This window comes from Cervus elaphus, chromosome 24 (genome assembly GCF_910594005.1).
Source record: "Cervus elaphus chromosome 24, mCerEla1.1, whole genome shotgun sequence".
NCBI lineage: Eukaryota > Metazoa > Chordata > Mammalia > Artiodactyla > Cervidae > Cervus > Cervus elaphus.
The window spans coordinates 68,615,001-68,631,037 of NC_057838.1; the positions used below are offsets into that span (position 1 = coordinate 68,615,001).

Genomic DNA, 16,037 nt, shown 5'->3' on the forward strand with positions numbered 1-16,037 from the left:
TTCTCCTAATCTACCCGGTGGCTTGAAGCCTCCGAGTGTCTGTTGAAGCTCTATGCCTGCCTGTCTTCCCCAGGTCCGTCCCTCTGAAGAAGGACTGCCCAGCCCTTCATACCCGGCTCAGACGGGTCTCCTGGTTGAAGCCTTCAGCTGGCCTTCCATGGCCCGGCCCGGGCAGGAAGCTGAGAGCCAGCTGGGAAGGGTGTTGGGAAGCGAGAGATGGTTCTCTCCAGCCGGGGGTGGGAGCCAGGGTGGGGGGGAGGGTGAAGAGTAGGCCGAGGGCTCCTACCTGGTGCCCAATGCTGGCTTCAGCGGGTCCGTACACCCTCTGAAAACATGGGCAACTTGGGTCTATGGGCATGGGCTTTGTTATGGGGAGCGTCCAGGGCACTCATCAGGGTCCCAGAGGCACCTGAGACTTCCAAAAGGCTAAGAAGCCAGGCTGGAGGGCAGGACCTCCTGCAAGGCGGTTCTCCTGACACAGGCAGGTGGGCGGGTGGCACGCGCGTGCCCGGCTCTGCTGGGTGCCAGCCGGGCCACGGGCCTCCACAAGGAGCAGGGAGGGAGTTCTTACTGCTGAGGTCCTGCTGACCAGCAGGTCTCCGGGACGTGCTGCCAAGCCTGAACTCCTGTGACGTCAGAGCATGCTAACTCAGGGCCTTCGGCAAGTTAAAAACAGCCAACCAAACGAAAAGCAAAAGAACAGGCCAACCAACTAACCAGCTGACCACACAGAGAACTCACATTTAGAAAATACCAAGGCTAAGTGAAAGGGTCGAAAAGGCACAAACTTCTGGTTAGGAGATAAATTCTGACTGGGCGTGTCATGTACATCATGGTTGTACACCAGTCACGATACACCGGATGGTGTGTTTGGAAGTTGCTAATGGACTTCCCTGGCAGTCCCATGGCAAAGGCTCTGTACTCACAAGGCAAGGGGCATAGGTTTGATGCCTGGTTGGGGAACTAAGAGCCCACATGCGGGGAAAAAAAAAAAAGAAGTTGCTAAGAGCATAAAACTTTAACAGTTCTGATTACAAGAAGAAAAAACACATTTAACTATGTGAGCTGATGGATGGTAACTAGACTTACCGTGATCATTTCACAGTAGAGACATCAATCATCTTGTATGCCTTAAACTAAAACAATGCTATATGTCGATTCTTATCTCAATAAAACTGAAAAAATTAAAAACTTCTTCATTGTACTTTTTTTTCCTTTTGTCCTGGATACCTATCCATCACAGCAAAAGACACTGGTTTTCTATTTAGGGTGGGAAACACGAAACTTGCTTTTGAACTACAACTGGTTTAAGTTAGAAAAGCAAAAAAGGGTAAAAAAGTTCTAAAGTCAGGTAAAAAAAGTCCTGCGCCTCTGTGAGGAGGCGCAGAGCTGCGAGGCTTCGGAGGCTCGGGCCTGGCTTTGTGGCGGCCTTCAGAGATGGTAAACTGGAGGAGCAGAGACGGTAAGGAATCTGCTTGAGGAAGGCCCTGATAGAACACCAGCTGGTTCCCGGTCATGCTGGTCCCCCGCCTCTGAGGACTGCGGTGGGAGCGGAGTCAGGCTGACATCGGGGAGGTTGAGATGGGGGCCTGGAACGCTGGGCGTGGGGAGACCCCCTTGCTCTGCCCCAGCGACCCCTCCAGCCCGCCCTCTGCCCAGCCCAGGCTCACCTCCGCCGTTTTTGTAGCAGAGGTAGGGAAAACGCCAGACGTTGCCCAAGCCGACGAAGCCGCCAGCCACGGAGAGCACGAAGTCGATCCTGCTGGCCCACTTCTCCCGCTGCGGGGGCTTCCCCTCGGCCTCATCCTCCGGCCGGGTGCCCGGGCTCTTCCCGGGGGACGGCTTCAGGATGTCCTTGTGGAAGTCTTTTAGACATTGCAACTTCTCCTTGGTGGCCATGCCCTCCTCGCTTTCTATGGTGGACAGAGCAGACCCCGACGTGAGTTGGTGAGGGGCAGCCTGTGTGTCCTGGCACAACCCTGCGGGCCGCCTGTGACCTGCAGGGCTTGAGGCAGATGGCCTGCCCCCACCTCGTCCGTCCACTCCTCGGACCCCCCACCCCAGGTGACCGGGGGCCTGAGGACCCGGGGACCGACAGCTGCCATTCCCTAGGCACCCATCCAACAGAAGCACCGGGGCCCGTATCCACCAGCCCCGAATGCCACCCCCCTCCCACCATTCTGCACCCGCAGGGAGATGAGCAAGAAGCCACCCAGCCCTGGCAGCATCTCTGCAGAACCCAACACCCTCCACGCAGGTCCAGTGCCGCTTCCAAACCACAGCCTGCCTGCATCCTCTAGAAATCGTCTCCGAATCTCAGGTTGGCGGAGAAACCGGTGCCGCGGGGCAGGCCCTGGCCCAGCGGAGGTGCTCACCCCTCACGGTTTTAAATAACAGAGCTTCAGGCTGGCGTGTTTTCATGCTTCAGTGTTTCCGAGTATGTCTTCTAGTACTTGGAAACAGGGTTTCCGTCAAATACAGAACATCGGTGCTTATAAAATACACTGGCAGCTTCTTAGCCAGTCCGTGTCTGCAGCATCAGGACAGGGGTCTGCGCCGGGACAGGACTCTGGAAGGACGCCTGCTAGTTCCCACGGGTCCAGCCCCCTTTATCTGTGCTTGGGTCCATCCTGACCCCTGGCTCATCTGGGCCCCGGCCCGCTGACTGCCCTGTGGTTTCAGCAAGTGGAGGCCTCAGGATTATCAGACCTCTAAGCTGCTCACGCTCACCCTCAGCACCCCCCTGCTCGGACCCCATCCCAGAGGAGCTCTGCCCCTCTTTGTCCTGCGTCTGGTCCCCGAGTGCTCAGCGTTCCTGGCACCTGGACCTTGAGGGCAAGAGCATCCGAGTCCCGCCCAGCAGGAGAAGGTGCCTTCTACCCCCATGCACCAGAGGACCACGAAGCCCGGGGAGCCTGTCTCCCCGACTTCAGAATAAAAAGGAGGAAAGGCAGAGAGTGCCGACGCAGAGCCAGCTGCTTGTCTTCACAATCCAAATGGGTGGCCAGCGCTGAACTCTCAGATTCCAGGGTAAAGTCGAGATTTCTAGGTTTCCTTGAAAAACTGGCAGGTGGACCACACGTTGGACTCATGCTCCTAGAGGGGCCATCCGCTGGACCAGAGGGGGCCATTGCCCCAGTGCACGGGGCCAGCTCGCCATCTGGACCTGTCCAGGGACATCTGAGTCTGCATGGAGTCACAGCGGTGCTAGCTGAAAATGCCTTGTTTGCCTCCTGGTTAACAGTCTCCTCCTCATCTAGAACGGAGGCCGCGGGGCAGCGGGACCCGCCTTGCCCATGGCGGGGTGTCCTGAGCTGGTGCACGGGAGGTCTCAGTGAAGGACTGCTGGGTCGATGGCTCCCAGAGTACGTACGCAGGGAGCTGGGGCCCAGTGGCACCCCCCAGCTCTACGGCTTCCCAGCCCCGTGACACCGTGGGGCATGGGGGAGGTCCGGCCGGGCGAGGGGACCACTGCCAAGGACCAGGGGAGGCGAGGGGAGCACGTTGGCCTGGCCCGCAGTCAGGCCCTCCGGGGCCGTGCTTGGAGGAGGAGAGGCACGCAAGCATAACAGAATCCCTGCTTCCCCCACGCCTCCTTCCTCTCCCTGGCTCGGGGTGGGGGACCCCGATTGTTTCGCTATCTGGCAGTGAGCAGATCGAGAAAAGGCTTCCTGGAGCCGCCGGGCGGCTCACCGGGCCTTCCTCTGTCTCCCGGAGCGCAGACGGCGGGGCATCCGCAGCCCTTTCTTCGCCTGTTCCCCTGGGGCGACGCGGGGTTCTGCCGAGCGCACGGCTACTGTAAAAATAGCCCGAGCGGCCAGCATTGTTCCAGCACGGAGCTCTGCAGCCCCCGATGGTTATCTGCGGGCCCATTGTGGGCCGGCTGGACGGCAGCATAATTGGAGGATGTGGGACTCCACTCCCTCCTAGTAGAGATGTTTTCCAAGGAATGACCCCGGGGTCTCCTCATCAAGACGGGGCGGGTGCCGCCCTTTCAGGCTCTCCTTGGATCTTGGGGCCGGAAGGCGCTTCACCAGGTCAGCCAGGCCAGCCAGTAGGGGGGGAGGTGGTGATCGGCGTCTGCTCATGCAGCCTGCGGGCGCTTGCGAAAGCCACCCTGAGTCCTGGTTCTGCGCTCTGGGCCCAGGCCCACGGGCCCCTCTGGCCCTAGAGAACCCTCGGGAAACATGCGTGCGTGCGAAGGCACTTCAGTCGTGTCCGACTCTTTGCAACCCTCTGGACCGTAGCCCACCAGGCTCCTCTGTCCATGACTTCCCAGGCAAGACTACTCGAGTGGGTTGCCATGTCCTCCTCCAGGGGATCTTCCCGAGCCAGAGATCGAACCAGCGTCTCTTATGTCTCCTGCATTGGCAGGCGGGTTCTTTACCACTAGCGCCACCTGGGAAGCCCTGAGATGTGAGGCAGGGGGCAGAAACAAGTTTCCCGAGGCACTCAGCTCCACGTAAGACTTCCAACCTCTCTTTTCCACACTCAGGACCCCATCTTACTGATGCCTGTAGCTGAACCAGGATCGGGGGGGGGTGAGGCCCGGCATGTCCTGGTGTTGTGGGGTGCCCCTACTCCTCAATTCCAAGGTGTCCACGGAGATGTCCATCAGATGTCCACGGAGATGGCCGCCCTATGTGTGGCGGCCCCCATCATAGGCTCACAGGCCTTCACACAGCCCAGCCCTGCCCACGCTTTACTAGAGACACACGCATGCCTCGACAAGGTCAGACCCAAGGGCAGGCAACCCCGACTCCCCACCGTGGGGGGAGGCTCTTTCTGAGCCCCTCTGGAGCATCCGACCGGCCCCGTGCCTGTGGAAGCCCACAGCAGCACAACCCGCAGATGCGGCCTCCTGTACGTTCCTGACATCCACCTCCGTGTCTCCATCACCATGGCGACCAGCTGGCGCAGGCCCGACAGCCCTCCACGGGCATCCCCTGCAGCCTCCGCCCGGATGCCCCCTGCTGCTACTCTGCCCACCCCACCCCGACACTCTGTTCTCAAAACCGCAGCTGGAAGCAACTCACAAAGCACTTTCAGATCCCAATGCCCTCCTATCCAATGCTCCGTCACTCCTAGCAGAAGACACAAGCTCCCTGCCACAGCCTACTGGATCTCAGCACAGGCCCTTTCTTTGAGACGCTGGCCCCATGGAACCCCTTTGCTTCAGCCCACTCCTCAGCCTCAGGCTCCCTGCATGGAGTCCCCAGGCCCTCTGGGGGCAGCCTAGCCCCTGCAGGAATCAAAGTGTGAGCCCCGGCCTAGAAGCTGAGGGCTATTTCCCAGCCGAGTGACCTCAGGGAAGTTGCTCAACCTCTCTGGGTCCTCACTGTGTTCAAGTGTGAAGACGGGTACCTGTGGCCACCGCACAGGGATGCTGTGAGGACTGAACAAGGGGCTGCCTGCGGCAGGTACATCTTCAGTCGTTATCTGCCAGTATTCCTGGGCCTCCCAGGCGGCTCAGTGGTGAAGAATTTGCCTGCCAACGCAGGAGACATCAGACACGCAGGTTCGATCCCCGGGTCAGGAAGAGCCCCTGGAGGAGAACATGGCAACCCACTCCAGTATTCTCGCCTGGAGACTCCCCACGGACAGAGGAGCCGGGCGGGATACAGTCCACGGGGTCGCAAAGAGGCAGACACCACTGAGTGAGCATAAGCACGCACGCCGGTATTACTGCCATCGTTGCCAGAATGACTATCACGGGGTCCACTCTGCCCCTGGGGCATGGAAGGCTTTGGTCCCACACGGGGTGAGATCAGCAGGGCCCAGAGAGGCCAAGGGACACTCCTGAGGTCACGAAGCCGGGCGCGATGGCGACCGCGACGTTCCGGAGCCCCCAGCTCTGCCCTCAGCGTCCTTCAGCCAGTCTGGCCCGTCCATCTCCGCAGACTCGCCGTGCGGCTGGCTCACGGCTGCCCGTCGCCCGCCAAGAGCGCGCCCCCTGCTGCAGGAAGCACTTGGGGGCGAGCCCGCTCCGCGGGCGGCCCAGCGGCCCGCCGCCTTGCCGGCCAAGTGCTGTTTCCCTTGGCGCCAGGCCCAGGGCTACTCTGCAGTGACCGTGACATATGAGTCCCCATTTTAAGAGCTTCCTCTTTGCTGATTACAGCTACAAGTGATCGGAGAATCCGCTCGAACACAGAGGCTTCGGGACCAGACTCCCACACGAGGCTCCTAGGCCCCCGTTCCCGGGGTGGAGGCCAGAACCAGCCGCACCTGCAGATGGACTCACACATCACCGCGTCCGCTGTGGCCCGCACTCCGATCCCACCATGAGCTAGCAATGCCGTGGGGTTCCAGGATGCTCCTTGGCTTCCTCCTGATTTCAAGCTACCAGATTTTGGAGTCCTTTAAGTCTGGGCTGAGCTGCCTATAAACAGTTTCCTAGTCGTTCCTCAAACACCCTCAGCGCAGCAGCAGGAATTTTTAGGGCCGTTTTCCGAACGGGGAGTCGAGACGCAAGCAGGAAAGCGAGTGGCCTGGCGGCGGCTGCACATGTGAAAAGGAGGCTGGAGGCAGAGTGCCCAGCTGGTCTGCCCACTGCTAGAGGCTCAGGGCGAAGGTCACGGGGGCCTCTGCAGGGTTTGCCAGCGGGGACGCTGAAGCCGGGGGAAAGGTCTGCAGAGCCGGCGAGGGGCTGGGACCACGAGTGCCCACGTGCTCGCCAGCTGAGTCTTACACTGAGATGTTGCTGTGGGTCCTCCCCCTAACCATGCCCAGAAGCTGGGGGGCTCTCCGCCTCGCCCTTCCCTGCAGAATCGGACCCTTCTCAAGTAAACAGTCTCCCACCCAGCTCTCTCCTGTCGAGAACAGTGAGTCAGACCTGACCCCGCTATCACAGACTTAAGCCCTCAGGAGTCTCTACCAGGTTTTAAAGTAAGAGGGCAGGGACTTCCCCTGTTTCCTTTTTGGGGTACTTCCCCCACCCTAAAAGGGTCTAGCGCACAGCCAGGCTATTCGATTGATCTCTGGGCCTGACCTCTGGGGGGTTCGGCCAGCGACTCCCAGGATCCAAGAACGAGGTGGGGAGCCGTACACAGAGCCATTCACCTCACAGGTCGGGAGCCTGCCAGCTGCCCGGCCCCCAGCCCGGTGGGAAACCGTGGAAAGCAGCGCACGACAGCCCTTGTCGGCCCTTTCCAGAGCAGTGGCCCTCCTCCTCTCTCCCTTCCTTGTTCCCCCGACCACCCCAGAGCCGGTGTTTGGGACTCACAGAGGCCACGACTCAGCCGTGTGACCCTGGGCAAGTAACAGCCGTCTCTGTGCCTCAGTTTCCGCACTGGTTAAAAAACTGGGGGTTAAACCTAAAATTGGCCTCACAGAGATCAAACAGAATGACGCCTTTATGAGGCACGGTGCCTGGTACATACAAGTGATTAATAAATATTAGCTATTATTGAAGAAAACATCTGACCACACTGGGATTTTATTCCAGTATGTGGCATCCTGAGTGTTTAAAAGGAGGGGAAAGAAAGCGAGCCGCACTGGCTGGGTGCTGGCGGCATGCACATTTACCCTGCTCTGTGCTGAGTGCTTCACAAGCATTTTCAGAGTTAACCGCGTCCGTGGGCGCCCTTTGCTGACCAGGCGCAGAAGTGGGGAGTTACCTGCCCAGGTCACACATCAAGTGAAAGGCCGCCAGGGCCTCCCATGTCTCCCGGGTCTCTTGTGGCCTCTCAATCCCACGTTCTCAACCACTCAGCTGTTTCGGATCACTCGCCCTAGACTGGTCACAAAGGGAAACCAGGTCTGGTGCTTTTATGGCTGGCTTCAAGCTACCGGGCCGGGCTGACAGATTAGGGAAGTAGGTGGGGACAAACGGGGAAGTGAGGGCCGCAGGACAGAGACTGACGGGGCAGGGCCTGGGACTGGGGCAACAGTCAGCGCCTAGGGTCACAGGGCTCGGCTCAGAGGCTGGGGCAGGGCGAGCGGAGCCACGGACTGCAGGCTTCCTCTGGCAGGCAGGAAGAGTCTCCTGAACTTCTCCGATAAGCTCTGAAGGGGCTCTTTAGAGCACTGTCCCCACGGGCTTCATGATGAGGCAGCCTGGGATCAGTTAAAGTAATGTCTGCCCCGGCACGCTGTATACATCCCATCCTGGCCCTAGAGAATGTTTACAACCAAGCGCCAAAACAAACTAGAGTCGTGCTGAGAGCACTATTTCAATACTAGGGATAGCTGTTTTTGAAAAGAAAGCGAAAATTAATTTTGAAGGGTTTTTTAAAATTCTTTTCCATGAAGAGCTACACCTTTTAAAGATCCAATCATTTGATTGAATCCTGTGGTCTGTTATCCTTCTGTCTTGGTTATCCATTCCTAACTCAGGCTAACTCAAGCGTGACAGGGGCTCAAAGGCCTCCGGGGACCTGGCAGGCAACGGACAGGGTCCAGGGGGTAAGGGCCTTCAGAATATGGGAGTCCGGGCTCCAGACAGCAGTTCTCAAGTCCAGCCACCACGGTCGAGGCCTTTGGGGTTGAGGCCACTGGGGCCAGACCCTCCAAATTCTTGAGAGGTAGTGAATCGGAGGTGTTTGTCTACAACACACCGTTGTGGGCCCGGCGTCCAGCCTGTCCTCTTTGGTCAGAGTGCTGTTCCCGGTCACCCAAGGCAGCCGTGGCGAAGGGCAGGACAGGCTTGGCTGGAGATGGTGACCAGCCCGGCCTCCGAGGCCCGATGGTTCGCCCTAGTGAGGTCATCCAGGAAGCCCGGCATTGTTCTGCCAGGAACCAGGTCGAAACAATGAGCCCCGGGCTCTGCCGTCCTAGTGAAAGTGAGTTCTGCCCGGGGAATTGTTCTCGGCAGGGCAGCTCCTGGGGCCAGGCTCTGTGACCTTCTGGGTTCAGCGTCTGTGGGCACGACCCTCCCCACCCCCCACGGAGGCTTACGTCTACCCCCCCCCCGGAGATCCCCCACACCGCTGAGAGCACCCCGAGACTGGCTCAGCCTCAGCCTTCAACCTGCAGGAGCGCCGACTTCGCCCGCAGCCTCGCGGAGCCTCCCCGTTTCACAGATTGGGAAACTGAGGCTCCAAGCAGGGTGGGGGGATGGGGAGAGGGGTGCCTGGGGTGCAGGGGCACCAGGCCAGGCCGAGACTCGCCCCTGGTTCTGGGCGGGCGGCGCCACCGCAGGACCGGGCAGCCTCTACACAGGCACCTAATAGCGGGTAGTGCTTCTCCACCTGTGCTCTGCAGAGGAAGAAGTGGGCGAGGGTGAGCTGGCTCTGCAGAGGGCTGGCCTCCAGGACAACGCCGGGGGCGGGGGGCGGGCAGGATGTGGGCCCGAGGTACAGCCTTCTTCCCCATCACCAGGCCTGCAGGGGGTGGGGGCGGAAGGCGCGGCGGGCAGGCCGCTCTCTGCGGCCGGGCGGGCGGGGGCGGGACGGCCAGCGCTGCCCTTGAGGGGAAGGGCTGCTGGGCACCCAACACGCCCCAAACACGGGCCCCCAGGCGCTGGCCCCGGAGCCCGCTGAGTCAGGGCGCAGGGCAGTAGGCGAGGAGTCAAGAGGGCCAGGGCTGGCTGTAGGTCCAGCTCTGCGGGCCAAGGGCTTCCGCTGCGCCTCGGGTGTCTGGGGAGGAGGCAAGCGCGGGCAGCTCTGGCGAGCAGGGAGGAAACAGTGACCCAGGGCCTCCTCTGCTGGGTGCCCGGGGCCCGCAAGTGAGCCCTGGAGCTGACATTCCAGAAGCGGACCCAGACGCTAAACACACAGACACACATACACATGAGCAAATATTTACCACGGGGCCCGGGGTGCAGACGACAGGACAAGCCAGAGGATGAGGACACAGGCAGTCAGGGCCCGCCCCCACCCCCGGCAGGTGAGGTTTTGTAACGGCAGGCAGACGCTCCCTGAAGCCTGGCTGTCTCTGGGCAGGCTCTGGGCTAAGCCCTTTCTGGAACCAAGGCATCTGTTCCTCTTAGGAGCCTGGATGAAGGTGTGAGGCTCAGAGAGGGAGAGCTGCTCGCCCAAAGTCACATAGCAATGGGCTTCAGGGTCTGCGCTTCTAAGCTCCCTGAAGCTGGGGACTGCACAGCAAACATCCCGGGGAGTAGGCGGGGTCCTCTGAGCAGGGACAGTGCGTGTGGAGAGCGCCACACAGGGCAAGGCGAAGGCCAGGTCAGAACCTGGAATTGTCCGGGGCGGGGCCGCTAGCCAGCTTTGCGCTGCCCTAGGGACAGGGCCTGGCTCGCTCCCACCCTGAGGGGGATTCGAGCCCGTGCTGGGCTTTCCTCTGTAAGATGCTCCCAGGAGGGAATTTCTAGTGGGGTCCTGAGTCCGGAGCCCCCAAGCCCCAGAGCCGCCGGCCTCCTCAGGGCGAGTGGAGCATGGTGAGACGGGCTGACACTGTCTTCTGCAAATGGACTGACCGAGGGTGGGCAGCCAGAACTGCGGCCCCGCGGCCAAGGACCGTAACGCGGGGGCCCCAGGGGAGGAGGTGTCCTTGTGACACTGGACCCCTGTCCCCTCCGGGGCGGGTAAAGCCCACGGGACTGGCAAGAACCAGGGTCAGCCTGGACCCTACACCCTCTGTAGGGTCCAGGGACGTGTCACTTCCCCAGGACCCCTTCCAGGAAGGGCCCCGCCTGGACTGAGCACCGACCACCTTTCCTGCCCTCAGGATGCTAGTCTCCAGGGACGCGGGGGCTCATTTTGTCACCATGTCACAGAAACAGTCGTCAGTTCAGGAGGAGGACACAGTCGGGCATCTGCTACGAGTGAGCCTCCGAGGACCCGTGGCCCGGCCGGACTGGATCCCCTGGGGGAAGGCAGGGTCCGGGGAACAGCCAGGCTGCAGGGGTCTGTCTGAGGGTGGGGTGGGGGGATCTCAGGCCCCAGTGCCACCCTGGAGACGGCCAGGACGAGCCGCGACCGTCGCTTGGGTAAAGTGGAGGGTGCTGCAGCTCTGGGGACGCAGGGGGCCTGTCCTGGCGCCCGGGGACGATGAGTCAGCAGGCAACTGCCTCCTGGCCCTGACTCACCCGCCACAAGCCTGTCACTCTTTTCCCCGGCTCCCCCCTCCCCCCGTTCCCCACCCCCCGCCCAGCTCTGCCGGAAGTCGGGGTGCAACGGGTCAACCACAATCCCGAGATGGGCGCCGCTGAACCCGGGATCCTTGCTGGAGGCCACAGAAAAGGAGACAAACAGAGAAAGGCTCGGTTTCCATTTTCTCAAAAAACTTCCCCTTTCAAGCTGGAAGAACCCCTAAAGCCGCCTGCATCTCGCCCTGCCTGCGAAAAGCACACACAGGGCGGCTGCTCCCCGGCTCTGCACAGATCGGGGTGAGGGGGGGACAGACAGACAGACCAGGGCCAGCAAAGGGCTCGCCTGTGGCAGCCCCGCCCTCTCAGAGCCAGCCACCCCGACTCTGTCCCCGGGGTTCTGCCGGAAGTCACAGCCCCAGGGACACCCGCTGGGGCCGCTGTGTTTGTGGCAAGGCCTTAAGCAAGTCACGGCCGTCACCGCGTGAAGGACGGCTATCACGTGCCGTCTGCAGGGGTGGACAACCCCCAGCTCACCCGTGTTTGTAAACAAGCTCCCCATTCTCACTGTTCCTCTTTTAATCGTGTTTCTCCTTCCTGCCCAGCTCCACACCTAACCTCTGCCTCGCTTGGAGGAGAGGTTGCTGCCAGGGGAATCAAGCAGCCCGCGATTCAGCGAGGCAGCAGGGGTGGCCCATCTGCACGGCTGCCCCCGCCACAGAGGGAAGGGGCTGGCTGCCTGCGCTTTCGCTCCATGGGCCTGGAAGTCACGTTTCAAGCATCCTCCACCACCCAGGGCTTCTCCCTGATGGCTCAGATGGTAAAGAATCTGCCTGCAGGGCAGGAGACGTGCGTTTGAGCCCTGGGTCGGGAAGATCCCCTGGAGAAGGAAATGGCCACGCACTCCAATATGCCTGCCTGGAGAAGCCCATGGACAGAGGGGCCAGGTGGGCTTCATACAGTCCATGGGGTTGCAAATAGTCAGACATGACTAAGTGGCTGACACTTCCACTTTCCAACACCCAGAGCCCCCACCAAGATGCCCAGGGCCTCTGAACCACACAGCCCAAGCCTTCCCACGCCTCCACACCTTGGCTCCTGCTGTCCCCTTGGCCCGGCACGCTGTTCCCTGCGTGACCCACAGGCAATCTCCCCAGACGACGGCCTGGCGGACTCCCCAGTCTCCCCCCGGCGCTTTCTCGGGAGTCACAGGCCACACCGCCTCTGTCGCAGGCTCCCCGGGCCTGCTCCCCCACACGCAGCATGAGCCCTGACAAACACGGGTATCTGTCAGACGGAACATTCGGGGCTCAGGACACAGGGGACCTGCAGCGTGGGAGAAAGCCCTTGCCCTTTGCAGCTGTGCGGCCGCCTCGACGAGGCCGAGGGAGCTAAGACGGGGCAAAGGGCAAGAGCAGACGTTCAGCGACGTCCCTGGTGGGGCGGTGGGCAGGAACCCGCCTGCCAAGGCAGAGGCACGGGCTCGATCCCCGGTCCGGGAAGACCCCACACGCCCTGGGGCAACAGAAGCCCGCGTGTCACCACTCCCGAAGCCCGTGCGCCTAGAACCCGTGCTCTGCAACCAGAGACGCCACCAGGATGAGAAACCCGGGGGCCGCAGCAGAGAGTAGTCCCCGCTCACCACGGCTACAGAGCCGGCAACGAAGACCCAGCGCGACCAAAAAAAATAAATGAAAGTTAAAAAAAACGGAGCAGGTGTTCAGGACACAGGCAGGGTTGTGGACACAGGAAGGACAGGCCACACGCACCCTCCGCTAGGGACAGAGGGGGGCGTGTGTGTCCCCGGCGTCTGAGCATAGGACCCCCCCAAAGGGTCCGAACCCCACAAAGCTCTGCCTTTCACTGAGGGATGAGCCCCAAGTCTGTAGGATATCGACTTTCATTAAACGGTACGTTCTCTGGGCATCTTCTGAAGAGGATCTGAAGTGAGTTCTCCCGTCTGCTGGGGGTCCCACGGGAGGACCCTGCACACACATCAAAGGCTCCGGGTGGGGCCTTAGGGGTCGTGGCAGGCGTGTACGCAAGCCCACTTTCTAGATGGAGAAACTGAGGCCCCAGACCCACAGCGGGTCAGCCACAGGAGACACCGACGGGCTCCTCACACCCCCAACCCAACGGAGGCCAGAGGCGGAGGGTGAGGGCCTTGTTCCAAACCTGGGTGGACGGCGTTCGTATCGAATGTCGTCAGGTTGGTGAATGTTGCTGCAGCGGCGGCGGCGGCGGCTTCCAGGTGCTACAAGATGGTGACTAAGAGCAGCTACTGCTGGGCTATAAGAGAAGGCCAGCATTACAATCCACTCCCGGGCGGGCAGCGCTGGGCTCCGGGGAGAGCTCACCCTCCCCTGCGGCCTTCCCACACGTGCGGACCACCACCCAGGCAGCCCGGAGGGACAGCCGCCACGGCCCCTGACCTTTCCCTGCGACCCCCTTACGCCTCCACCGTGCCTGCCGAGAGCTCGGTGTTGGGGACACCGCACGGCCCCCTCACGGCCCGCCGCTCACAGAGCGCCCCAAGATGAGGCCCCCTCCACCAGCCACCGGGGGCTCCCCAGAGGCATGAACTCTGTTCCCACCGGCTTAGCCAAGCTTGTTTCTGGCAGACCACCACCCCACCCCCCCGCAACCCGGACTGCCATGTCGCCCTCAGCTCAAGAACTATCAATGGCTCCCAGCTGCTTGGAGAACAAAGTCCCCTGTCCATGAAGGAGTTCAGTTCCGAGAGTGCGTTCCCAAGTCCAATTTGTTCATGAGTTCCACAAAGTTAGCCTAGGTACACAACTAACATAACGGGCTATGCAGAACTATACTGTAAGAGGCGTGTGATACTTTTCACACAAATACTGCATAAAAACAAACACAGAAAATAAAGGAGAGATTTTTAATCTTACGGGACAGTACCCTGAAAGGCACAGTAGCCCAGGGCAACAGCTGGCACCGAGGCGTGGGCACCGAGCCAGCAGGCAAGAAGAGCTATGAGCGGAGGAGGGGGCGACGGCGGCCTGGTCTGTGCAGGGAGCACAACTGCTTGTGGGGGATGCACGCCCGTGCCAGTGTTCACCAGACACGTGAACTCGGCTCACGCGCACACGCACGTTTGCCTCTGGAAGTCTGCAGCCGGAAGGTTCGTCCGTAGGGGACTCACTGGCACCCGCGCTTCCCCACCGGGACCCAAGGCCCGTTATACGTGCCCCATCCCCAGTCTCTGCCACCTTACCTCCCCGCTCTGGTCCCGTGTGGATCCCGGGGCCGCCTCGTTCTCCCCAGCAATACCCGCTTCCACTCTGTGCTCTGCTTGTGGGTTCCCTTTATGTTCGGGTGGATCCCACCTACTTTGAAAGACCTGGCTCAAGCGTCACCTCCTCCAGGAAGCCCTCCATGCCCATCCCACTCTTTCCCTCCCCTCCTGTGGCCAGTGTCACACCCCCACCCCGCACCCACATTCCCCAGGCACTGGGCTCTTGCTCAGAACTGTGCAGCTTTGGACAAAGTCCAGAGGTCTTCTCGGGAAGCCTCAGTTTCTTCTCCTGTAAAATGGGCCTCCTAATCTGTACAGCCGTCCCTGGCTGACGTCTCTGGGCTCTCGGGCAGAGCTAGTAGATGCCCGGGACCCTCATGTATGTTTCAACATCAGCACCACCCGGGGCTCTGGCTGAACAGGCAGGCGCCTCCCCCGCCTGCCTAGTGACTGAACCTTCAAAGCTGGTAAAGCAGCCCCCAAGTGAATCTTCGCATCATGTGAGGCCGGGGACAGCAGTGCTAATGGACTGGGAGGCTCTCGGGAAAATGCAAAGGAAAACCAGCCAATGAGACGGACTCAGCGATGACAACGCACGTGAGCGTGTGTGTGTCTGCACACGTATGTGGTCTCCTCTGCGAGACTGAGGAGCTGGGGGCTGGGTTTCATCTCGGCCAGCCCTGGGCCACCCCCCAAAACCACCTGCCCCTGACCTGGTATTTCCCACTGCCACTGCTCCTTCCTGTGTGCTGGGGGACGGGTACTTCTGCCCCATTCCACAGAGGAGGAAACGGAGGCTCTGAGAGGAGCCAGGACTGGCCCAAGGTTACCCAGTGAGTGACAGGCAGCTGGGGCTGAGCCCAGGGCAAGGCCAGAGCTCCGTGTTACCCGCTTGCTAAAGTGAAGAAGGGGCTGAGAGCTGCAGGTGACAGCCGGCAGGTCATCACTGGGGCCTCTGGGGCAGGGAGGGGAGTGGGCACGTGGGGTCCTGGGGGGCACGAGCCTCCGAGAGCCCCCTGCATGGGCAAGGGGCTCACACAGGAAGCTGGGAGCTGGCTTTGAGGCCTGGTGAAGGGCAGAGTCCAGCTGAGCGGCCTCGGGCCGCTTCTCCGAGGACAGGGCATGCAAGGCACACTGCCTAGGACCTGGGGACCCCTCTGGCCATCGCCCTGGCTGTCACTTTCTCTAAGGCGGAGGCAGCAGGTGGGGCCTGCCCGAAAGAAACCCGGGTCCCTCAGGGTGCCAGTTCCCTCTCCCCCTGATCAAGCCCAGAGTCTGTGGGGCCAGCCTGGCCTCTGACGGCTGCTTGACCAAGGCGAGGCCTGCCCTCTCTGGGCCGTGGCTTAGACCCTCTGACCAGGAGACCCCGAGCCTGGAGGGGCAGCGTCCTGTCCCTCCCCACACATGTGCACACACACAGCCCTCTCGCCCTCGGGGAAGCAGCAAATGGACAGCGTCAACACACCCTCTGTGCCTCAGTCTACCCACATGTAGAATGGGGGCAGGGGCGGGGCCTCTGAGATGAAATGACAGGTATGTACAGATCACTTAGAGCGGCACCTAGACCACGTGCATGTGGTCAGGACGGTGAGCAAACTCATCTACAGCCTCCCTGAGACCCAAGGCAGCCTAGACTCACGGCCAGGGCCCGTGGGGTGTCTCCCAGGCCTGCTGGGGATTTGACAGACATGCCGAGGAGCCAGGCCCAGGGTCAGCCAGCTCTGAGACTCGGGGTATCACCTACCACCCCGCTTCCAACCTCCTCTCCTATTCCGTAGGTGGAAGGCGGGACTG

General features: G+C 61.2%; 1 protein-coding gene across 5 annotated transcripts in view; it reads right to left on the reverse strand.

Moving 5' to 3' along the window:
• SLC6A6 (solute carrier family 6 member 6) overlaps window positions 1–16,037 on the reverse strand; it is an 82,236-nt gene that overhangs the window by 37,513 nt on the left and 28,686 nt on the right. For 3 of the 5 annotated variants that reach the window (XM_043885754.1, XM_043885755.1, XM_043885758.1), the window contains one exon: window positions 1,671–1,913. In XM_043885754.1, the coding sequence (XP_043741689.1) occupies window positions 1,671–1,913 (243 nt within the window). Of the gene's footprint in view, window positions 1–1,670; window positions 1,914–13,162; window positions 13,277–16,037 lie in introns of all 5 variants that reach the window. The other 2 variants (XM_043885756.1, XM_043885757.1) reach the window with 2 other exon arrangements.